This window comes from Heptranchias perlo, chromosome 23 (assembly GCF_035084215.1).
Source record: "Heptranchias perlo isolate sHepPer1 chromosome 23, sHepPer1.hap1, whole genome shotgun sequence".
Classification (NCBI taxonomy): domain Eukaryota; kingdom Metazoa; phylum Chordata; class Chondrichthyes; order Hexanchiformes; family Hexanchidae; genus Heptranchias; species Heptranchias perlo.
This window is the reverse complement of record NC_090347.1, coordinates 1,512,929-1,530,527: the sequence shown is the minus strand read 5'-3', so window position 1 is coordinate 1,530,527 and position 17,599 is coordinate 1,512,929. Positions and strand designations below refer to the sequence as shown.

General features: G+C 49.2%; 1 protein-coding gene across 5 annotated transcripts in view; it reads right to left on the bottom strand.

The window, feature by feature from the left end:
- LOC137340994 (monocyte to macrophage differentiation factor-like) overlaps positions 1 to 17,180 on the bottom strand; it is a 42,570-nt gene extending 25,390 nt beyond the window's left edge. Inside the window, exons 1-3 of one of the 5 annotated variants that reach the window (XM_068003794.1) lie at positions 17,070 to 17,084; positions 14,002 to 14,028; positions 1,215 to 1,416 (exon numbers count right to left, since the gene is read on the bottom strand). In XM_068003794.1, the coding sequence (XP_067859895.1) occupies positions 1,215 to 1,228 (14 nt within the window). In that variant the 5' untranslated portion in view covers positions 1,229 to 1,416; positions 14,002 to 14,028; positions 17,070 to 17,084. Of the gene's footprint in view, positions 1 to 1,214; positions 1,417 to 14,001; positions 14,029 to 17,069 lie in introns of all 5 variants that reach the window. The other 4 variants (XM_068003792.1, XM_068003795.1, XM_068003793.1 and 1 more) reach the window with 4 other exon arrangements.
- Between the last annotated feature and the right edge of the window lie 419 nt (positions 17,181 to 17,599).

The following is a 17,599-nucleotide window of genomic DNA, read 5'->3' as shown; positions in this document are numbered from 1 at the left end:
AGTCCCTTTGAAATGCAGGAATGACACACAATCTCTCAGGTCTGGTCCCACTTCTAATTTACCAGTTAAACTGCATGTGTATCCATTTAGCTGTTGAACCAGTAGGGTTAGTGTGTAATGTACTGGAATTAAAAGATGACTTCCCAGTTGGTTAGGTTTCTATTAAAAGAAAAGGATGTTAACGCCCTGTGCAGGTAAATCTAGAGGATAATCACCATCCACAACAGCCCTACTATTCAGAGGCATTTTACATCAAAAAGCTGCTCTTTCAACACGTTACTGAATAACTCTGCATCTAGTGCACTCCCAACTCCAGTTAAAATAGAATCCCAACAATTCCTACTGGGCAGCATTCCAATGCACCAACCTGCTTCCTGGACAACATTTATCCCTCAACCAACATCATTAAAAAAGAGATGATCTGGTCATATTCTCATTGCTGTTTGTGGGACAAATTGGCTGCTGCGTTTCCTACATTACAACAGTGACTATACTTTAAAAGTACTTTATTGGCTGTAGAGTGCTTTGGCATACCATAAAAAGCACTATATAAATGCAAATTCTTTCTTAAAATATGGGTTTTCTTTCACTGGCCTTCTTGTCCTACAGCCAAAAGCAACACATAACTCTAACCATCATCTTCCTGTGAGCATCTGCAGGATCAGAACCAGCCAAATGGGTAAAACTAGAGGTGTCCGCTCATGGCTAATAAGCTACCAAGACTTTACCTTGCTATTCTTTGTGAGTAAAGCATAAAGTTCTGTAACAAGAGCAACGCATATTTAAAGTGTGAGCTCTAGACTGGAATCTAATCGAGGGGTTCGGGTGGTTTATATATAGAATAATGGATGCCCAGTAGTCAGGTACCACCTGCCTCTTTCTGTGTCATGCATATTCAATCGGTCACTGTTTGGCAATCACTTCTTACTGGTAACAGAGAAGTGCTTTCACCTTGATGTCAGTTTTTGTATAGCATTAATTATGTGCTGCAGGGACTGCGTAACTGTGGGGAGATGATCATCTAGGGCAACAATACATCCAAACCCAGCAACAACAACAAGCCCATGCTCGCACAGTACACACAATGCTGCCCGGAAACCGGTTCCGCATGCCTAACTTGTGAGTCACAAGACCAGCTTGACTTGAAACAATGAAGATTTTTATAAATAAATCTGATTGCCTGTATTTAAGCTCCACTGCAGCAGTACACTTACCATGAATTTTCCATCCGGGTGAAATTATTAGAGACACCCAGGAAATAAATCCCGGAATGCTCAGACAAGTACCATGATGTCCAGTGGTTAAATACACGCCCAACTGTGGAATTCAGTCAGAAAATGCAGGAAGATCCCAGTTTGATTCCCAATCTGAGCTGAGTTAGCTGATCTTGGCTGGGATAGCAACTGGGCTTTACAACTAAAGGGAAAAGGAGAAAGAGAGAGACATTGAGGAAAAAAAAACTGAGACAAGTTGTATGTGAAGCATAAGGAGAGAGTGGGAAACCAAGTAGAGGAAAGGAGACTTACAGCAAGTGGGGAAAACAGTGATATAGTCCCCACCGCTTAAAATGGCCGCATTTAAAACGGGCAGTCGCTTATATCGGTCAAAAAATGATAATCGTTATCCATTTGCAGTAATGTCAATTTCAGAGTTGCCAGTTATAGTGTCTTAAGCGCTCCATTTATTTCAGGCAGAAACAGCTGTTTACACACCAGTTTGCACCTGGTTAAGGAGCACTGAATGTAATAAAAGAGCCTCATTGAGGCAGACTTCACTCCCCTTAGGCTTCCATTTTTTCCTGAAATAGTCCAGGTATGAGCCCGCACTTAGGCAAATTCATTGTGTTAAGCACTTTGAGACATTCCGATAATGTGACAAGGCGCTATATAAATGCAGGGATCTTTCTCTTTAGATGTATTTAAGCAAAAATAAAATTGGTTTTAAATGAAGTAAAGTTGAAGCACCAACTATAGAAACTTCAGTGCTGCAGCCCTAGAAAATTCCAAATGATTTCCTTGTAGTCATCGGCAGGTTAAAAATTGACATTAAGAAATGCCTTACAAAACAGTATCAGAATTTAACTCTCAAATAATCTTAATTCAAAGGAAATGTACTGGGCAAATGATTTTTTAAAAATAGATGATGATTTTATTTACGCTGCCGCATTATACTGACCATTGTGTATAGTGGGCCAGTCGTGAATAGCACAAACTTGTCTGCTGTAAATGGTGGGGACTGTAGTTGAAATCAAAAGATTTTGAGAGAGAGAGAGAGAGAGAGAACAAAAGAGAAAGAGTGAAAAAAGGCAAAGAATGAAGGACAAAGAGGGGAGACAGAAAAAATTAGGGGAGTAGATAGTCACAGAAAACCATATTTTAATTTTCTTGGTCCACAATCAATGCCAACTGGTTTATAGGAATCTGTGCTATGCAGCAAGTTACGCATTCTGTAAGTTCATAAACATGTTTTTAAACAATTAAGGTAAGCCACCAAGAACAAGAGAGGGATAGACACACATAAAATACAAGTTTTGTCCAACAGTATAATGTGCTTAAATTAGCCACAGAACTGCACTGCTCTTAAAATCAAATTATCTTTGTTCCTAGCAACCCTCAACAGTACAGCATAAACCCAGCTACCATCCTATTCTCTCTTCACAGGGGCCGCTGAAGATTTTTCATATGTACAGTACATCAGACCGCTTGTATTTAAAACTTTACTGGAGCAACACCCACCTAGGGCCATCGATTTACGATGAAATCTGCTTTATTTACATGGGATTTTTACCAATTTTTTGGAGAATTGCATTCACAATTCCATTCAGTTCTCTGTGTAAACTGGTTAGTGACCCTCAGGTTTCGATCGGTATATTACAGGGTTGTCACTAGTCTTGATTGCGATCTGATAGCCTAGTTTCTGAGTTACAATTTCTAAAATGCAAGTGATCATTTCCCCCCACTTACCCTGTGTGCCATCATGTGGAGGGAAATAGCGGTTTCCAATTAATTTTCATCATCCTTAGAGAGGGTGCAGAAAAGATTTACTAGAATGGTTCCAGGGATGAGGGACTTTAGTTACGCGGATAGACTGGAGAAGCTGGGGTTGTTCTCCTTAGAGCGGAGAAGGTTGAGAGGAGAATTGATAGAAGTGTTCAAAATCATGAAGGGTTTAGATAAAGTAAATAAAGAGAAACCGTTCCCATTGGCGGAAGGGTCAAGAACCAGAGGTCACAGATTTAAGGTGATTGGCAAAAGAACCAAAAGCGACATGAAGAAAAACTTTTTTTTAACGCAGCGAGTGGTTGTGATCTGGAATGCACTGCTTGAAAGGGTGGTGGAGGCAGAGTCAATCGTGGCTTTTCAAAAAGGAATTGGATAAATACTTGAAGTGAAAAAAATTGCAGGCTACGGGGACTAGCTGAATTGCTCTTACAAAGAGCCGGCATGGGCTCGATGGGCCAAATGGCCTCCTCCTGTGCTATAACCACTCTACGATTCTATGATCAGATAAAACCAATTACTCTGACCTCAAGCCATGAACCACGTCCCTCACACAGGGTTTGGACTTGGTAGAAGGCAGCAAACCGTAGCACAGCTGCCACCATACTTACAACAGCTACTTGTATTCATATAGCACTTTTGACTTAGTAAAACGTCCCACGGCTCTTCACAGGAGCGTTATCAGATAAAATTTGACACTGAGCCACATAAGGAGATATTAGGACAGTGACCAAAAGCTTGGTCATTGGTCAAAGAGGTAGGTTTTAAGGAGCGTCTTAAAGGAGAGAGAGAGGTAGAGAGACGGAGAGGTTTAGGGAGGGAATTCCAGAGCTTAGGGCCTAGGCAGCCAAAGGCATGGCCGCCAATGGTGGAGCGATGCAATCGGGGATGTCAAGAGGGTAGAATTAAATGAGTACAGAGATCTTGAGGGTCGTAGGGCTGGAGGAAGTTACAGAGATAGGGTGGGGCAAGGCCATGGAGGGATTTGAAAACAAGGGTAAAATCGATGCATTATCTAAACTTTTCTGGGTTTCAAAATTTTCCAGAGATCCTTGGACTAGCGCACTAGATCACTTGACTAGTGGTCATCAGTATTACAGGATTATCACTAGGCTCATTTTGGTACATTGACACCAATATGCTGCAGGAAAAAGATCATACTAAGTAATACATTTTGATGTAGCACCAATATGTTTGTGTGAGGTGTATGTTGGATCAGGTGTGTTTTATTACGGTTGTATATTTGGTGAGTTGGATTGATGGGGTCACTTATATAACCTGTTGGACTTATTAGTCAAGATCACTGTTGCTACCTGGCTTCACTCAGGGCACTGTCGTTGGCTGATTTCCCTCTTGCGTTAAGAGCATAAAAAGTAGGAGCAGGAGAGGCCATACGGCCCCTCGAGCCTGCTCCACCATTCAATAAGATCATGGCTGATCTTCAACCTCAACTCCACTTTCCCGTTAGCCCATTTCTTCCTAAGAGTAGGTTTTGGGATCAAACTGTTCCCACTGCCAGTGAAACTTGTACCCACCAAGACTTCAGCCTTGTATTATACAGCTCGAAAGGACAGTGCCAGGTTTGGAAGGACAGAATCTGTAATTGTACAGCTTGGTGTTTTCCCATCGTCTGTGACAGATGCAGCATGAAAACTACAGTGAATCCCAGTAACTGTGCTATATTCCAGATCGCGTCACCAGCATTAGTGCTTATTGAACCTCAACACAATGACACTGTAACCACAGTAATAGGTGTCCACGAGAGAGAAGAGGCAGAAATTTACTGCTGATTCTACACTTTACATTAACACAGCAAAAAAAATGAATACCGGAGTCTTTCAAACTGGCAAAGCGGTAGCAATTGCCAGAACTTTTTCCTTTAAATGCTTTTTGTAGAAAAATGTGTTTAGTTGAAACAACTGTTAAAGAATGACAGCGCTATTGATTAGGAGCAAAGCGGCTAATTCACCGAAGCTGCAGCTCACCACTAAGTGGAGGACAATACCTGCACCGTGTGGTCTATTTACAGCCCCCCCCCCACTGTGGGGTCTATTTACAGCCCCCCCCCACTGTGGGGTCTATTTACAGCCCCCCCCCCCCTACTGTGGGGTCTATTTACAGCCCCCCCCCACTACTGTGTGGTCTATTTACAGCACCCTCCCCACAACAAGGAAGGCTGAAACACCAACGGAGCATATCCTGATTAGAATCAGGATGTATGGCCTCTGCCTGGAACTGGGGAGAAAGCAGGTAGCCTGGGTCGCCTCTCCCCCCCACCCCCCAACTCAAACCAACTTTTTAAAAAAATTGTTTATGGGATGTGGGCGTCGCTGGCAAGGCCAGCATTTATTGCCCATCCCTAATTGCCCTTGAGAAGGTGGTGGTGAGCCGCCTTCTTGAACCACTGCAGTCCGTGTGGTGAAGGTTCTCCCACAGTGCTGTTAGGGAGTTCCAGGATTTTGACCCAGCGACGCATGAGGGGGGGGTAGGTCAAAAGTGACATAGCCAAAGGCAGCAACTTCAAACGAACAGGACCTTAGAGTTAATATAGGCAGGACCTTCCGCTTCCCCCTCCAGCCCAACCCTGATGTCCAAACAAATTGCTTTGACTACTAAACACGTGCTACCCTCAGTGTACACACAGCCACAACCATCACCTAATGTAACTGCTATCTCCCCCTCAAGCACTGTGCAATGAAAGCCCATAGAAGCTTCAGAAAGGCACATCTGTATGTAAATTGCTGTAAATGTAATTTAATTTTAAAGAAAAGAAAGATTATTCAGCAGGGTCACTCACTCAACTACAGGAGTCATCAGGAGCCTCCGAGCGTGGTCCTGAAAGTGCCTGGCACACTGAGATCACACAAATCCTCAGCGTTACTTGCTGACTAAAAGAACACTTGGCACCAGCCAGCTCTGAGAGCACTGCTGGGCCCATACCAATGAGATGAGAGTGACTGTCCTTGACATCAAGGCAGCATTTGACTGAGTCTGGCACCAAGGAGCCCTAGTAAAACTGAAGTCAATGGGAATCAGGGGGAAAACTCTCCATTGGCTGGAGTCATACCTAGCACAAAGGAAGATGGTAGTGGTTGTTGGAGGCCAATCATCTCAGCCCCAGGACATTGCTGCAGGAGTTCCTCAGGGCAGTGTTCTCAGCCCAACCATCTTCAGCTGCTTCATCAATGACTTTCTCTCCATTATAAGGTCAGAAATGGGGATGTTCGCTGATGATTGCAGTGTTCAGTTCCATTTGCAACCCCTCAGATAATGAAGCAGTCCGTGCCCGCATGCAGCAAGACCTGGACAACATCCAGGCTTGGGCTCATAAGTGGCAAGTAACATTCGTGCCAGACAAGTGCCAGGCAATGACCATCTCCAACAAGAGAAAATCTAACCACCTCCCCATGACATTCAACAGCATTACCATTGCCGAATCCCCCACCATCAACATCCTGGGGGTCACCATTGACCAGAAACTTAACTGGACCAGCCATATAAATACAGTGGCTACAAAAGCAGGTCAGAGGCTGGGTATTCTGCGGCGAGTGACTCACCTCCTGACTCCCCAAAGCCTTTCCACCATCTACAAGGCACAGGTCAGGACTTTATTGGAATACTCTCCACTTGCCTGGATGAGTGCAGCTCCAACAACACTCAAGAAGCTCAACACCATCCAGGACAAAGCAGCCTGCTTGATTGGCACCCCATCCACCACCCTAAACATTCACTCCCTTCACCACCGGCTCACTGTGGCTGCAGTGTGTACCATCCACAGGATGCACGGCAGCAACTCGCCAAGGCTTCTTCGACAGCACCTCCCAAACCCGCGACCTCTACCACCTAGAAGGACAAAGGCAGCAGGCACATGGGAACAACACCACTTTCACATCCCCCTCCAAGTCACACACCATCCCAACTTGGTCTAGTGAATCGTTTTACAGGGTTTCAGAGCCACTTCTGCCATGTGTTTGCCATGTAACAACCCACAGCAGAGGGGGTGGATAACTGGCTCACCCAGTGCCAATCCTGTACCTGGACTTTGTCCAACTACCCACCTCTCTGCAGAAAGGTGTTCATGACAGAGCTAAGATCAAGCACCCACGTGCTACCCGAGTGAAATATCAACGCACTAACATGCACAATCTCCATTCACCCAAACAATTAACACAGCAACTACCATTCATTAAAAAATCAATTGCAAACTACACCCCCCCCCCCCCCCCATGATTCGATAAAGAAAACAAAGCTCCCGTAACCTGTTCTCAAAGCCAAGGTACGCATCGAGGATTGGCCTCCCCTATCCCCTTCAAAAGCACTAATGCAACAATGACCCTCTGAATATAAAGTGACCACCACTGAGTACGATAATTGACAGTGAAGCGCTATGGCACGCACAGAGGACGTGATAAGGCACTGTATAATTATTAGTTATCTCTTTTTATTGGCCCCATTAAAGAGAAACTACCATTCACCATGGAATTACACGTAATATTTCCCACACTTCAAGCTCTGCATCAATCTATTTGCCTGGATGGATGGGGTGAGTGGACACTGCCTTTTCATCCTGTGATCTGTACGAATCCTCTGTTACTCAGCACATGTAATCTCCATCCAGCAGTATACAAGGAGTGGTTTCTGCTTTCCCCTCTATCGGCTATGAGGCACTTCCCACATAAAATGAGTTTAGATCAAATCGAGTTTGCTCAGTATGAGTCCACAGCACAAAATGGCAATTGTACTTAGAGACAACAAGGACAGCTAGTGAAGGAAATGGAGGAATTAAACTAACGCAGGAGAGCGTGCTCTTCTGAATTTGCGATTAATGCGTTTTGTTCGGTCAGTATAGAGAAAGATTTACTAACCCGTGCTGTACCTGCCCTGGGAGTGGTTGATGGGACAGTGTAGAGGGAGCTTTATTCTGTATCTAACCTGTGCTGTACCTGGCCTGGGAGTGTTTGATGGGACAGTGTAGAGGGAGCTTTATTCTGTATCTAACCCATGCTGTACCTGCCCTGGGAGTGTTTGATGGGACAGTGTAGAGGGAGCTTTACTCTGTATCTAACCCATGCTGTACCTGCCCTGGGAGTGTTTGATGGGACAGTGTAGAGGGAGCTTTACTCTGTATCTAACCCGTGCTGTACCTGCCCCGGGAGTGTTTGAAGGGACAGTGTAGAGGGAGCTTTACTCTGTATCTAACCCGTGCTGTACCATCACATCATTAGTGCCAGCTTTGCTGAAGTGAAGGCAAGATCCTGGAGACAACTGCCGAGAGCTCACAAGTTTCCTCTCCTCCCTCTTCTGTGCTCCTGCACCTGTGTTCACCGAGGCTCCATTACGGGGACTGATACCAACTGCTTTGATAATGAGCTATGCCCTTGTGACCTGACTGTGTGATACAAACCTTACAATGGTTAATTAACACATCCCTCTAGCACTCATGAAGCCTATTTGTTGACAGAAACAATCCTTCCATGAGGGATTAACCTTCGTGGCACAAAGGTAACCCTGGCAGTAACATTTTAAAAAGAACGATGTGTATTAAGTGCTGTGTAGTGATTGTCCTGCTCACCATCATTGAGTATTACAAAGGCTTTTCTGAGCACATTTCCTGCCCTCTCCTTTAAAAAGCAAATATTTAATTCCATAATAACATTCTCAGACTTAACCTTTCATCTCTAAATCAAGATTCCTCTGTGTCTTCTTACTGACTGGGTCAGCCTGGCACCTGGTGATGGTGGCAGTGTGGGCCTGGGCACAATGCTGCCATTGTCTCCACACCCCCACCCCAGTGAACAGGAGCTTAATGGGGGACATTGTGGTCACAATTCAGCATCCCACCATTCCATAGCACCTCGCCTTAGTGCTCCAGCACCCTAAACCTTTTTTTAAATAGTGCCCTCTTCTGCCCCCTCACTATCACCCCCTCTCTTCAAAATACCCTGTCCTTGCAAACTACCATCCCATCTCCAATCTTCCTTTCCTCTCCAAAGTTTTTGAACCAGTTGTCACCTTCCAAACCTGTGCCCATCATTCCTGCAACTCCCAATTTCTTCACCCCTCCATGGCACTGTAACCTTGAAGTCCACTTCCTTCTATCCTTCATTCCTTTTTTCCTCCCCCACCACTCCTCCACTAACTCGTAATTATACAACACCTTTAATGTAAAGAAATGTCTCAAGGCATTTCACAAATCTGAGTAAGGCACATTACATCTATTTGAGGGACAGAAGGGAGAGATTAGGAGGGGTGACCAAGAGTTTGGTCAGAGATGGGTCTGGAGGAGGTTTTTTTGAAAAAAGTGGAGAGGTTCCGATAGGGTGTTCCAAAGAGTAGGAACAAGGCGACTGAACACATTGCCACCAATGGTGGGGCAAATGGATAGCCGAAAATGGAGTCAAAGCAAAGGACAGTCAACCAAATAGTTTCTCAAGGGAATCAGAACAGACACTGCTCTGTAGGAGACACTGAGGGAACGTCTAACATCACATTAACTTCATTATTATTCCTAAAGAAATATACAAATGGTTCCAAAATATACCAATGGTGAACATAAAACAGGTGGTCTCTGAAACGAATATCAAGCTTGCTTGTGTCTTGTTATGTGTTCTCAGTGTTTGTTTTCACATTGATATCCTGTTAAAAAAACCTGAGCTTAAGTCACACATGCTGGTGTAAGGCAATTGGCACAGTTTAAATAAAGGTTTTCCTCTGATATATACCATATATAAAAAAAATCAATGCTCCACAACCTGAAGAGATGCACCCAATAAAAGCATAAAATTTTAAAATAGGAGAAAGGATTGCAAAGCATCAGCAATGTTCAACCACTCTCTGTCTCTAACATTTAAGGTTATAATTCAGATGAGTACGGTTCCCCTTTAAGTGATGAAAATGGACCTCAGCAGGATACCACTCACTTCAAAAGTGCCCACAATCACTAGTATCATCTGTCAAGTAACACCTACCATATGAAAAGTGTGGTTAGCTTCAATTCGCAGAAGGCTTACGTCAAGAGTGGAAAACAGGCCATAAGTCAATTGAAAAATGATGCTCAATGTTCCACAGATGACACAAAACGTTGGGAGGTGACACTATTGTCTAATTATATGGCTTTAACATACATTATTATGGTGAACCTGTGCGGTACCCCCTACAAGGTCAATATATGCCTCCTGAGATGTCCAAAATTGAACACAATATTCCAGATGGGGTCGGACTGTGACTCTGTGCAACTGAAGTATTACCTTTAGGACCATGGGAACAGGAGGAGGCCATTCAGCCCCTCGAGCCTGCTCTGGCATTTAATTAGATCACAACTGATCTGTATCTTAACTCCATTTACCCGCCTTGGTTCCATATCCCTTAATACTCTTGCCTAACTAAAATCTATCAAGCTCAGTCTTGAAATTTTCAATTGACCCCCAGCATCAACAGCCATTTTGGGAAGAGAGTTCCAGATTTCCACTATCCTTTGCATGAAGAACTGCTTCTTGAAATCACCCCTGAATAGCCTGGCTTTAATTTTAAGGTTATGTCCCCTTGTTCTGGACTTCCCCATCAGAGGAAACAGTTTCTCTCCACCTATCCTATCAAATCCTTCAATCATCTTAAACACCTCAATTAGATCACCCCTTAATCTTCTATCCTCGAGAGAATACAAGCCTAGTCTATGCAACTCAAGGGAATACAAACCAAGGGCAGCATTTTAGCACCCGCTATCGGGTGCGTTCCTGGCGGGGGGGGGGGGGGGGGCCCCGAAAATCGGGAAATCCCGGAGCGGGACAGGAGCCTGCCTCGAACCCGCGCACTTCCGGGTTCCCCGCTGATGCGCCGGCGTGCGCGCGCAGCCCCCGCTGGTGGGAATCCCGCAGGCAATTAAAGCCAGCGGGATGCCACTTGAAGCTATTTATTTGGCTTGTTCAGGTCATTAACTGACCTGATTAAGGGATTATGTGAGGAGGGGTGGGATTTTAGAGCAAACTGGGACTGTTTCCCACACTGGGGGAAACACTCCCAGTTCAAATGGACCTGTTGCAGCGGTCAGCCTGTGGCAGCTGCAAAGGTCCATTTGACAGGTGGGGGAGGTGGGGGGAGACCCTCACTCATTGCAGGAGACCACTCTGTCACTTGGGACAAACTTTGGCCTCCACCACTCTCCTCCTGACAGTCAAAGTCACCAACTTGCACACTTACCCCGGGGTCCAGAGACATGTACCTACCTTGCGGACCCCCTCAGATGTACATCTTCCGGATGGGGGCCGCCGTAGCTGCAGTCATGACCTCCTCGGAGGGCAAACAGCATCACCAGCCTCACCATCCACCTCTGACACGTGGAGCTCCACAACACAGTGCTGTGACACATCCACCTGCACAGCAGGAGGGAGGGCTACCGCAGAGAGAGATGCGTCACAGAGGGCACTACCCTCGCCACAGGGTCCACAGACCGAGGCTCAGCTTCCTGGACCTCTCTGAGCAGCAGTGCACACAGAGGCTCAAAGTCACTCGACATGTAGTCGTGGACATCTGCAGCCTCCTTCATGCCAAGCTGCTCCTGGCTGGCCCGAGCACCATCTTCTTACCTGTCGCTGTCAAAGTCACCACTGCCCTCAACAACCTCTCCTCCGCATCCTTCCAGGGTGCAACCAGGGACATCACCGACGTCTCTCAGCCGTCTGCACAAAAGAGCCCTGCAAATACACCTACACCCACTCTGCAGTGACACAATGGGTGGCATCAGTTGTGGGTCTTCATAGTGATCCTCAGAAAAGGGCATTATTGCACAGACCAGACAAGATTCGCGAAGACATGGCAGTAGTGGTGCCAATATAATATGTAATGTGAGTTGGTCAGAAATTCAATATAAGTAACAACCATGACAAACCCTCAAACACCCTTGTGCATCCCCTTCATGCTCACGACACGTTTGCCTTACGCTGCCTACTGCACATATGTGATGCATGCCCTGTGGCTGCAGCACAGGTAGTGGCATGTTGAGTGAGGCTGGCCGTGAAAGAGATGCACGAGAGGGTGAGTATGAGAGAGAGCCATGAGATTGTATGAGGATTGGGTTGAGTGGTAGTGGCGGGATGAGTACTGGTGAGGTGAGTAGGTGCAGGTACGATGAGGATGAGGTTTGGGTGGGTATGAGGGGTGATGTGACAGAGTAGTGTTGGCAGTGCTGAAGGAGATGTGGGGTGGGGGCGGTGATGTGGCAGACTGAGTGTAGGGGAATGAGTAAGTGTACTCACTTTGGCTGACCTACTGAGGTCATTGGAGCGCCTCCTGCACTGTATGCAGGTGGGCGATATGTTGGTGGTGCAGGTGACCTCCTCTGCCACCTCGAGCCAGGCCTTCCTGGTGGCAGAGGCAGGCCGCTTCCACCCGCCCGCCGGGGGGAAGATCTCTGTCCTCCCCCTCCTCCTCACCCCATGTATTGATACCTGGAGTGAGGTATCATTAAACTGGGAGCAGCCTTCCCCCTGGGCTGCTCCATGCTGCGATTTTTTCTGTTTGTTGCAGCATCTGTCAGTGGAGGACTGCCCCTTTAAATAGAGCACCTCCAGCTGACAGATCTCACTGCGCATGCGCAGCCCGCCCGACACGCAGATCAGCAGTGGGGAACCCGGAGGAGCAGGTAAGTGGATCCAATTATGCTACGATCGCGCAGGTGGCTGACTCATTTCACCGGGCGCGCCCGCCCGCCGAGAACCTGCAGCCCTGGTAACATCGGGCCCCAAGTTTCTGCACTCTGTCCTCATAATTTAACCCTTTCAGTCCTGGTATCATTCTGGTGAATCTGCACTGCACTCCCTCCAAGGCCAATATATCCTTCCTGAGGTGCAGTGCTCAGAACTGAACTAAATACTCCAGATACAGTCTAACCAGAGCTCTATACGACTGGAGCATAACTTTCATCCCTTTGTATTCCAGCCCCTTTAAGATAAAGGCTAACATTTCATTAGCCTTTTTGATTACTTCAAATATATTTCAAATTTTAAATAGAACAGTCTTGTATGTTTGGTGTCTGAATTTCTCTCTAGAGTAATGGTCTATAGATGGCAGGAGGGTCTCCTCACCCAAGCAGCCATTCTTCCAAGCCTTGATGGTGAATATTAGTTGGTTATTCATCTGAGGCCTTTCACAGCTGAGCCTAACCCTATCCACAGGCATGGGGGAGGAGGGGGATCAACAGATAGGACCACTGGCTGAATTTCCCCCTTCTTAGCCCAGACCACCCCCAATGTTCCCTTCAGCTAATTGTTGCGATACCACTCAGGTAAGACTTTAATCCCCAAACCACCCTTCAGTGAGATTCTGTAGCCTTTGCCTGATAGCTCCCCACTCAGCAAAACTTCAATCGGTGATTAAGCAGAGTAAGAGAGTGGGGTGTTGGCCAGAGTAGGGCAAGTTTTACAGCGCTCAGAGCTACCTAAAGATAAAGGACCAGGGTGATTCCTGAAAAGTTCAGGTCAGAAAGAATGGCTTCGGTTTTGCTAATATTTAGCTGGAGAATATTCAGCTCATCCAGGTTTTAATGTCTGACAGGCAGTTGGCTCTGACACAGGCCTCGAGGGTCAATGGAGGAGCTGGAGAGATAGAGCTGAAGGAAGCAGAGAGGTGAAGCTGGGTATCAGTGTGACTCTATGCTTCCAGAGTATGTAGATAGTGCCTAGATTCTAAAGAGGAGAGTGCCAAAAATAGAGCTCTGTTGTACACAGGCAGGAGAACATAAATAAACTAATTTATTTTCTTTGAGTTTATCCCATTCTTTACCACCATTGAAGATTTGATGGCTGAACAATAGCACCTCATTTACAGATGCAATGTTGTATGTAAATAAATTAATTCATTTCTGAAGTTGCAGCTTGATCTGCTCTTCTGTATTTTTTCATTATTTGACTGTATCAGCAGACTTGGCTCATCAACTGCACAATTCAACTATTACGAAACGGAGGGACGGAATAAACCTCTACACCAAGCGATGAAATATAAAGCCTACCTCAGAACCAGCGCGATGATGCAGTCACTAGGGGTCAAAGAGAAAATGCAGCGTTAAGTGAAAGAGAAGCAGGTTTCGAGTGAACCAAGTGAAATCTGAACTGTTGGTTTAGCCGTGCACACTAAAACAATTAGCAGCAGTCTCCCCACTTTTGGTATCTCCTGTTTTTCATAGAGTGAATGTGTGCCAATCCTTGTCCTATTGTGTAAAGCTGTGTCACAACTAGTACATGCGCTTGCCCAGACTGAGTAACTAACCCACGCTATATAGCACTCAAATAATATGAAAAAACTGCAAATGCTAGAAATCAGAAATAAAAAACAGAAAATGCTGGAAATTACACCGAGCTGTAAACAGTGAATGCTTTGGGTGCAAACACTCTTTCACATGCTAATACACCTGATGTGTATTTTCAGTTGCTTCCCCCCACAGATTCCCCTCTGTTTCAACTGGGTCCATTCCACTCAGCTCTATGCCCTGAGTATCCACTCCATACCCAAATCTGTGCATACCCCACTGGGCTCCATGAACCTGTGCCCACTATGCCTCAGCTCCTTGCCTTACACCTAATCCATGCCAAGTTCTTTCCAACTACAGTCCCAAATACTCCCCATACCCTGTTCCCCAACTCCCTCCTCTCCATCGATATCAATCCCCCACCTCCCTCCCCGAGCTCTATCTCTCTCCTCCCCCTCTCAGATCCCCCCTCCTCCCCGATCTCCCTCTCCTCCCACCCGCCCCACAGATCTCCCTCTCCTCCCACCCCCCCCCAACAGATCTCCCACTCCTCCCCCCCCCAACAGATCTCCCACTCCTCCCCCCCGCAACAGATCTCCCTCTCCTCCCACCCCCCCCCAACAGATCTCCCTCTCCTCCCACCCCCCCCAACAGATCTCCCTCTCCCCCCACCCCCCCCCCCAACAGATCTCCCTCTCCCCCCCCCAACAGATCTCCCTCTCCCCCCCCCCAACAGATCTCCCTCTCCCCCCCCAACAGATCTCCCTCTCCCCCCCCCACAGATCTCCCTCTCCCCCCCCAACAGATCTCCCTCTCCCCCCCCAACAGATCTCCCTCTCCCCCCCCAACAGATCTCCCTCTCCCCCCCCAACAGATCTCCCTCTCCCCCCCCAACAGATCTCCCTCTCCCCCCCCCAACAGATCTCCCTCTCCCCCCCCAACAGATCTCCCTCTCCCCCCCCCAACAGATCTCCCTCTCCCCCCCCCAACAGATCTCCCTCTCCCCCCCCCCAACAGATCTCCCTCTCCCCCCCCCAACAGATCTCCCTCTCCCCCCCCCAACAGATCTCCCTCTCCCCCCCCAACAGATCTCCCTCTCCCCCCCCCACAGATCTCCCTCTCCCCCCCCCACAGATCTCCCTCTCCCCCCCACAGATCTCCCTCTCCCCCCCCCCCCACAGATCTCCCTCTCCCCCCCCCCCACAGATCTCCCTCTCCCCCCCCCCCACAGATCTCCCTCTCCCCCCCCCCCACAGATCTCCCTCTCCCCCCCCCCCACAGATCTCCCTCTCCCCCCCAACAGATCTCCCTCTCCCCCCCCACAGATCTCCCTCTCCCCCCCCACAGATCTCCCTCTCCTCCCCCACAGATCTCCCTCTCCTCCCCCACAGATCTCCCTCTCCTCCCCCACAGATCTCCCTCTCCCCCCCCCACAGATCTCCCTCTCCCCCCCCACAGATCTCCCTCTCCCCCCCCACAGATCTCCCTCTCCCCCCCCCCACAGATCTCCCTCTCCCCCCCCCCCCACAGATCTCCCTCTCCCCCCCCCCCACAGATCTCCCTCTCCCCCCCCCCCACAGATCTCCCTCTCCCCCCCCCCCACAGATCTCCCTCTCCCCCCCCCCCACAGATCTCCCTCTCCCCCCCCCCCACAGATCTCCCTCTCCCCCCCCCCCACAGATCTCCCTCTCCCCCCCCCCCACAGATCTCCCTCTCCCCCCCCCCCACAGATCTCCCTCTCCCCCCCCACAGATCTCCCTCTCCCCCCCCACAGATCTCCCTCTCCCCCCCCACAGATCTCCCTCTCCCCCCCCACAGATCTCCCTCTCCTCCCCCACAGATCTCCCTCTCCTCCCCCACAGATCTCCCTCTCCTCCCCCACAGATCTCCCTCTCCTCCCCCACAGATCTCCCTCTCCTCCCCCACAGATCTCCCTCTCCTCCCCCACAGATCTCCCTCTCCTCCCCCACAGATCTCCCTCTCCTCCCCCACAGATCTCCCTCTCCTCCCCCACAGATCTCCCTCTCCTCCCCCACAGATCTCCCTCTCCTCCCCCACAGATCTCCCACCCCCCCCCCACAGATCTCCCTCTCCTCCCACCCCCCCCCCACAGATCTCCCTCTCCTCCCACCCCCCCCCCACAGATCTCCCTCTCATCCCACCACCCCCCCCACAGATCTCCCTCTCCTCCCACCCCCCCCCACAGATCTCCCTCTCCTCCCACCCCCCCCCCACAGATCTCCCTCTCCTCCCACCCCCCCCCACAGATCTCCCTCTCCTCCCACCCCCCCCCACAGATCTCCCTCTCCTCCCACCCACAGCTCTCCCTCCCCACCCACAGATCCCCCCTCCTCCCCTCCCCAGCTCTCCCTCCCCACCCACAGATCCCCCCTCCCCTCCCCAGCTCTCCCCCCTCCCCTCCCCAGCTCTCCCCCCTCCCCTCCCCAGCTCTCCCTCCCCTCCCACCCCCCACAGCTCTCCCTCCCCTCCCACCCCCCACAGATCCCCCCTCCCCCCCCCACCCCCCACAGCTCTCCCTCCCCTCCCACCCCCCACAGATCCCCCCTCCCCCCCCACAGCTCTCCCTCCCCTCCCACCCCCCACAGATCCCCCCTCCTCCCACAGATCCCCCCTCCTCCCACAGATCCCCCCTCCTCCCACAGATCCCCCCTCCTCCCCTCCCCAGCTCTCCCTCTCCTCCCACCCCCCACAGCTCTCCAGCCCCCCGCCGAACCCCCACTCTCCACCTCCCCTTTCCCGCGGTCTAACCGTCACCCTGAAGCGGAGGCTGCCTCTGCCCGGGGCTCCCTCGGGCGACCAGACGCTCCTACCTGATCTGAGAGACGGAGTTGTAGCGTACCATAGCGACGCGAGCCCCGGGGCGCTCCCACTCTCCCCCGCTGAGGGTGAGGGCTCCGCTCAAACACCGCCTCCCGGCTCCAGCGGCTTCGACAGTAGCACTGCGCATGCCTAATCCAGCGCGTCGGTGCGCACGCGCGGGCGGCGGTGGTGGGAAGTGGGCATGCGCAGCAACCGTTCCTGCGCGCGAGCAACCGGCGAAGCTGCACCGCTGCCATCTTGATAATGGAGTTAATGGCTGCCCATTGCTGCTGGAGGTATCAGGTATTGACTCATTCTTTCATATCTGTGCCCTCCTTTAATTCATACCATTCTCTGTCAGTGGTTAAAGTGGAATTTATTAAGAAGGTGTAATTGGAGAACATAGCTCTTTGACCGTGCTTCCCTCAATCTCTAACCTCTGCTCCCCCTCCTCATTTTTCTCCCCCCTGGTTGGTGTTGTTTTTTCTATAACGTTTTCTGAGACGACATTCTTCATTATCAAATATAATGGTATAAATAT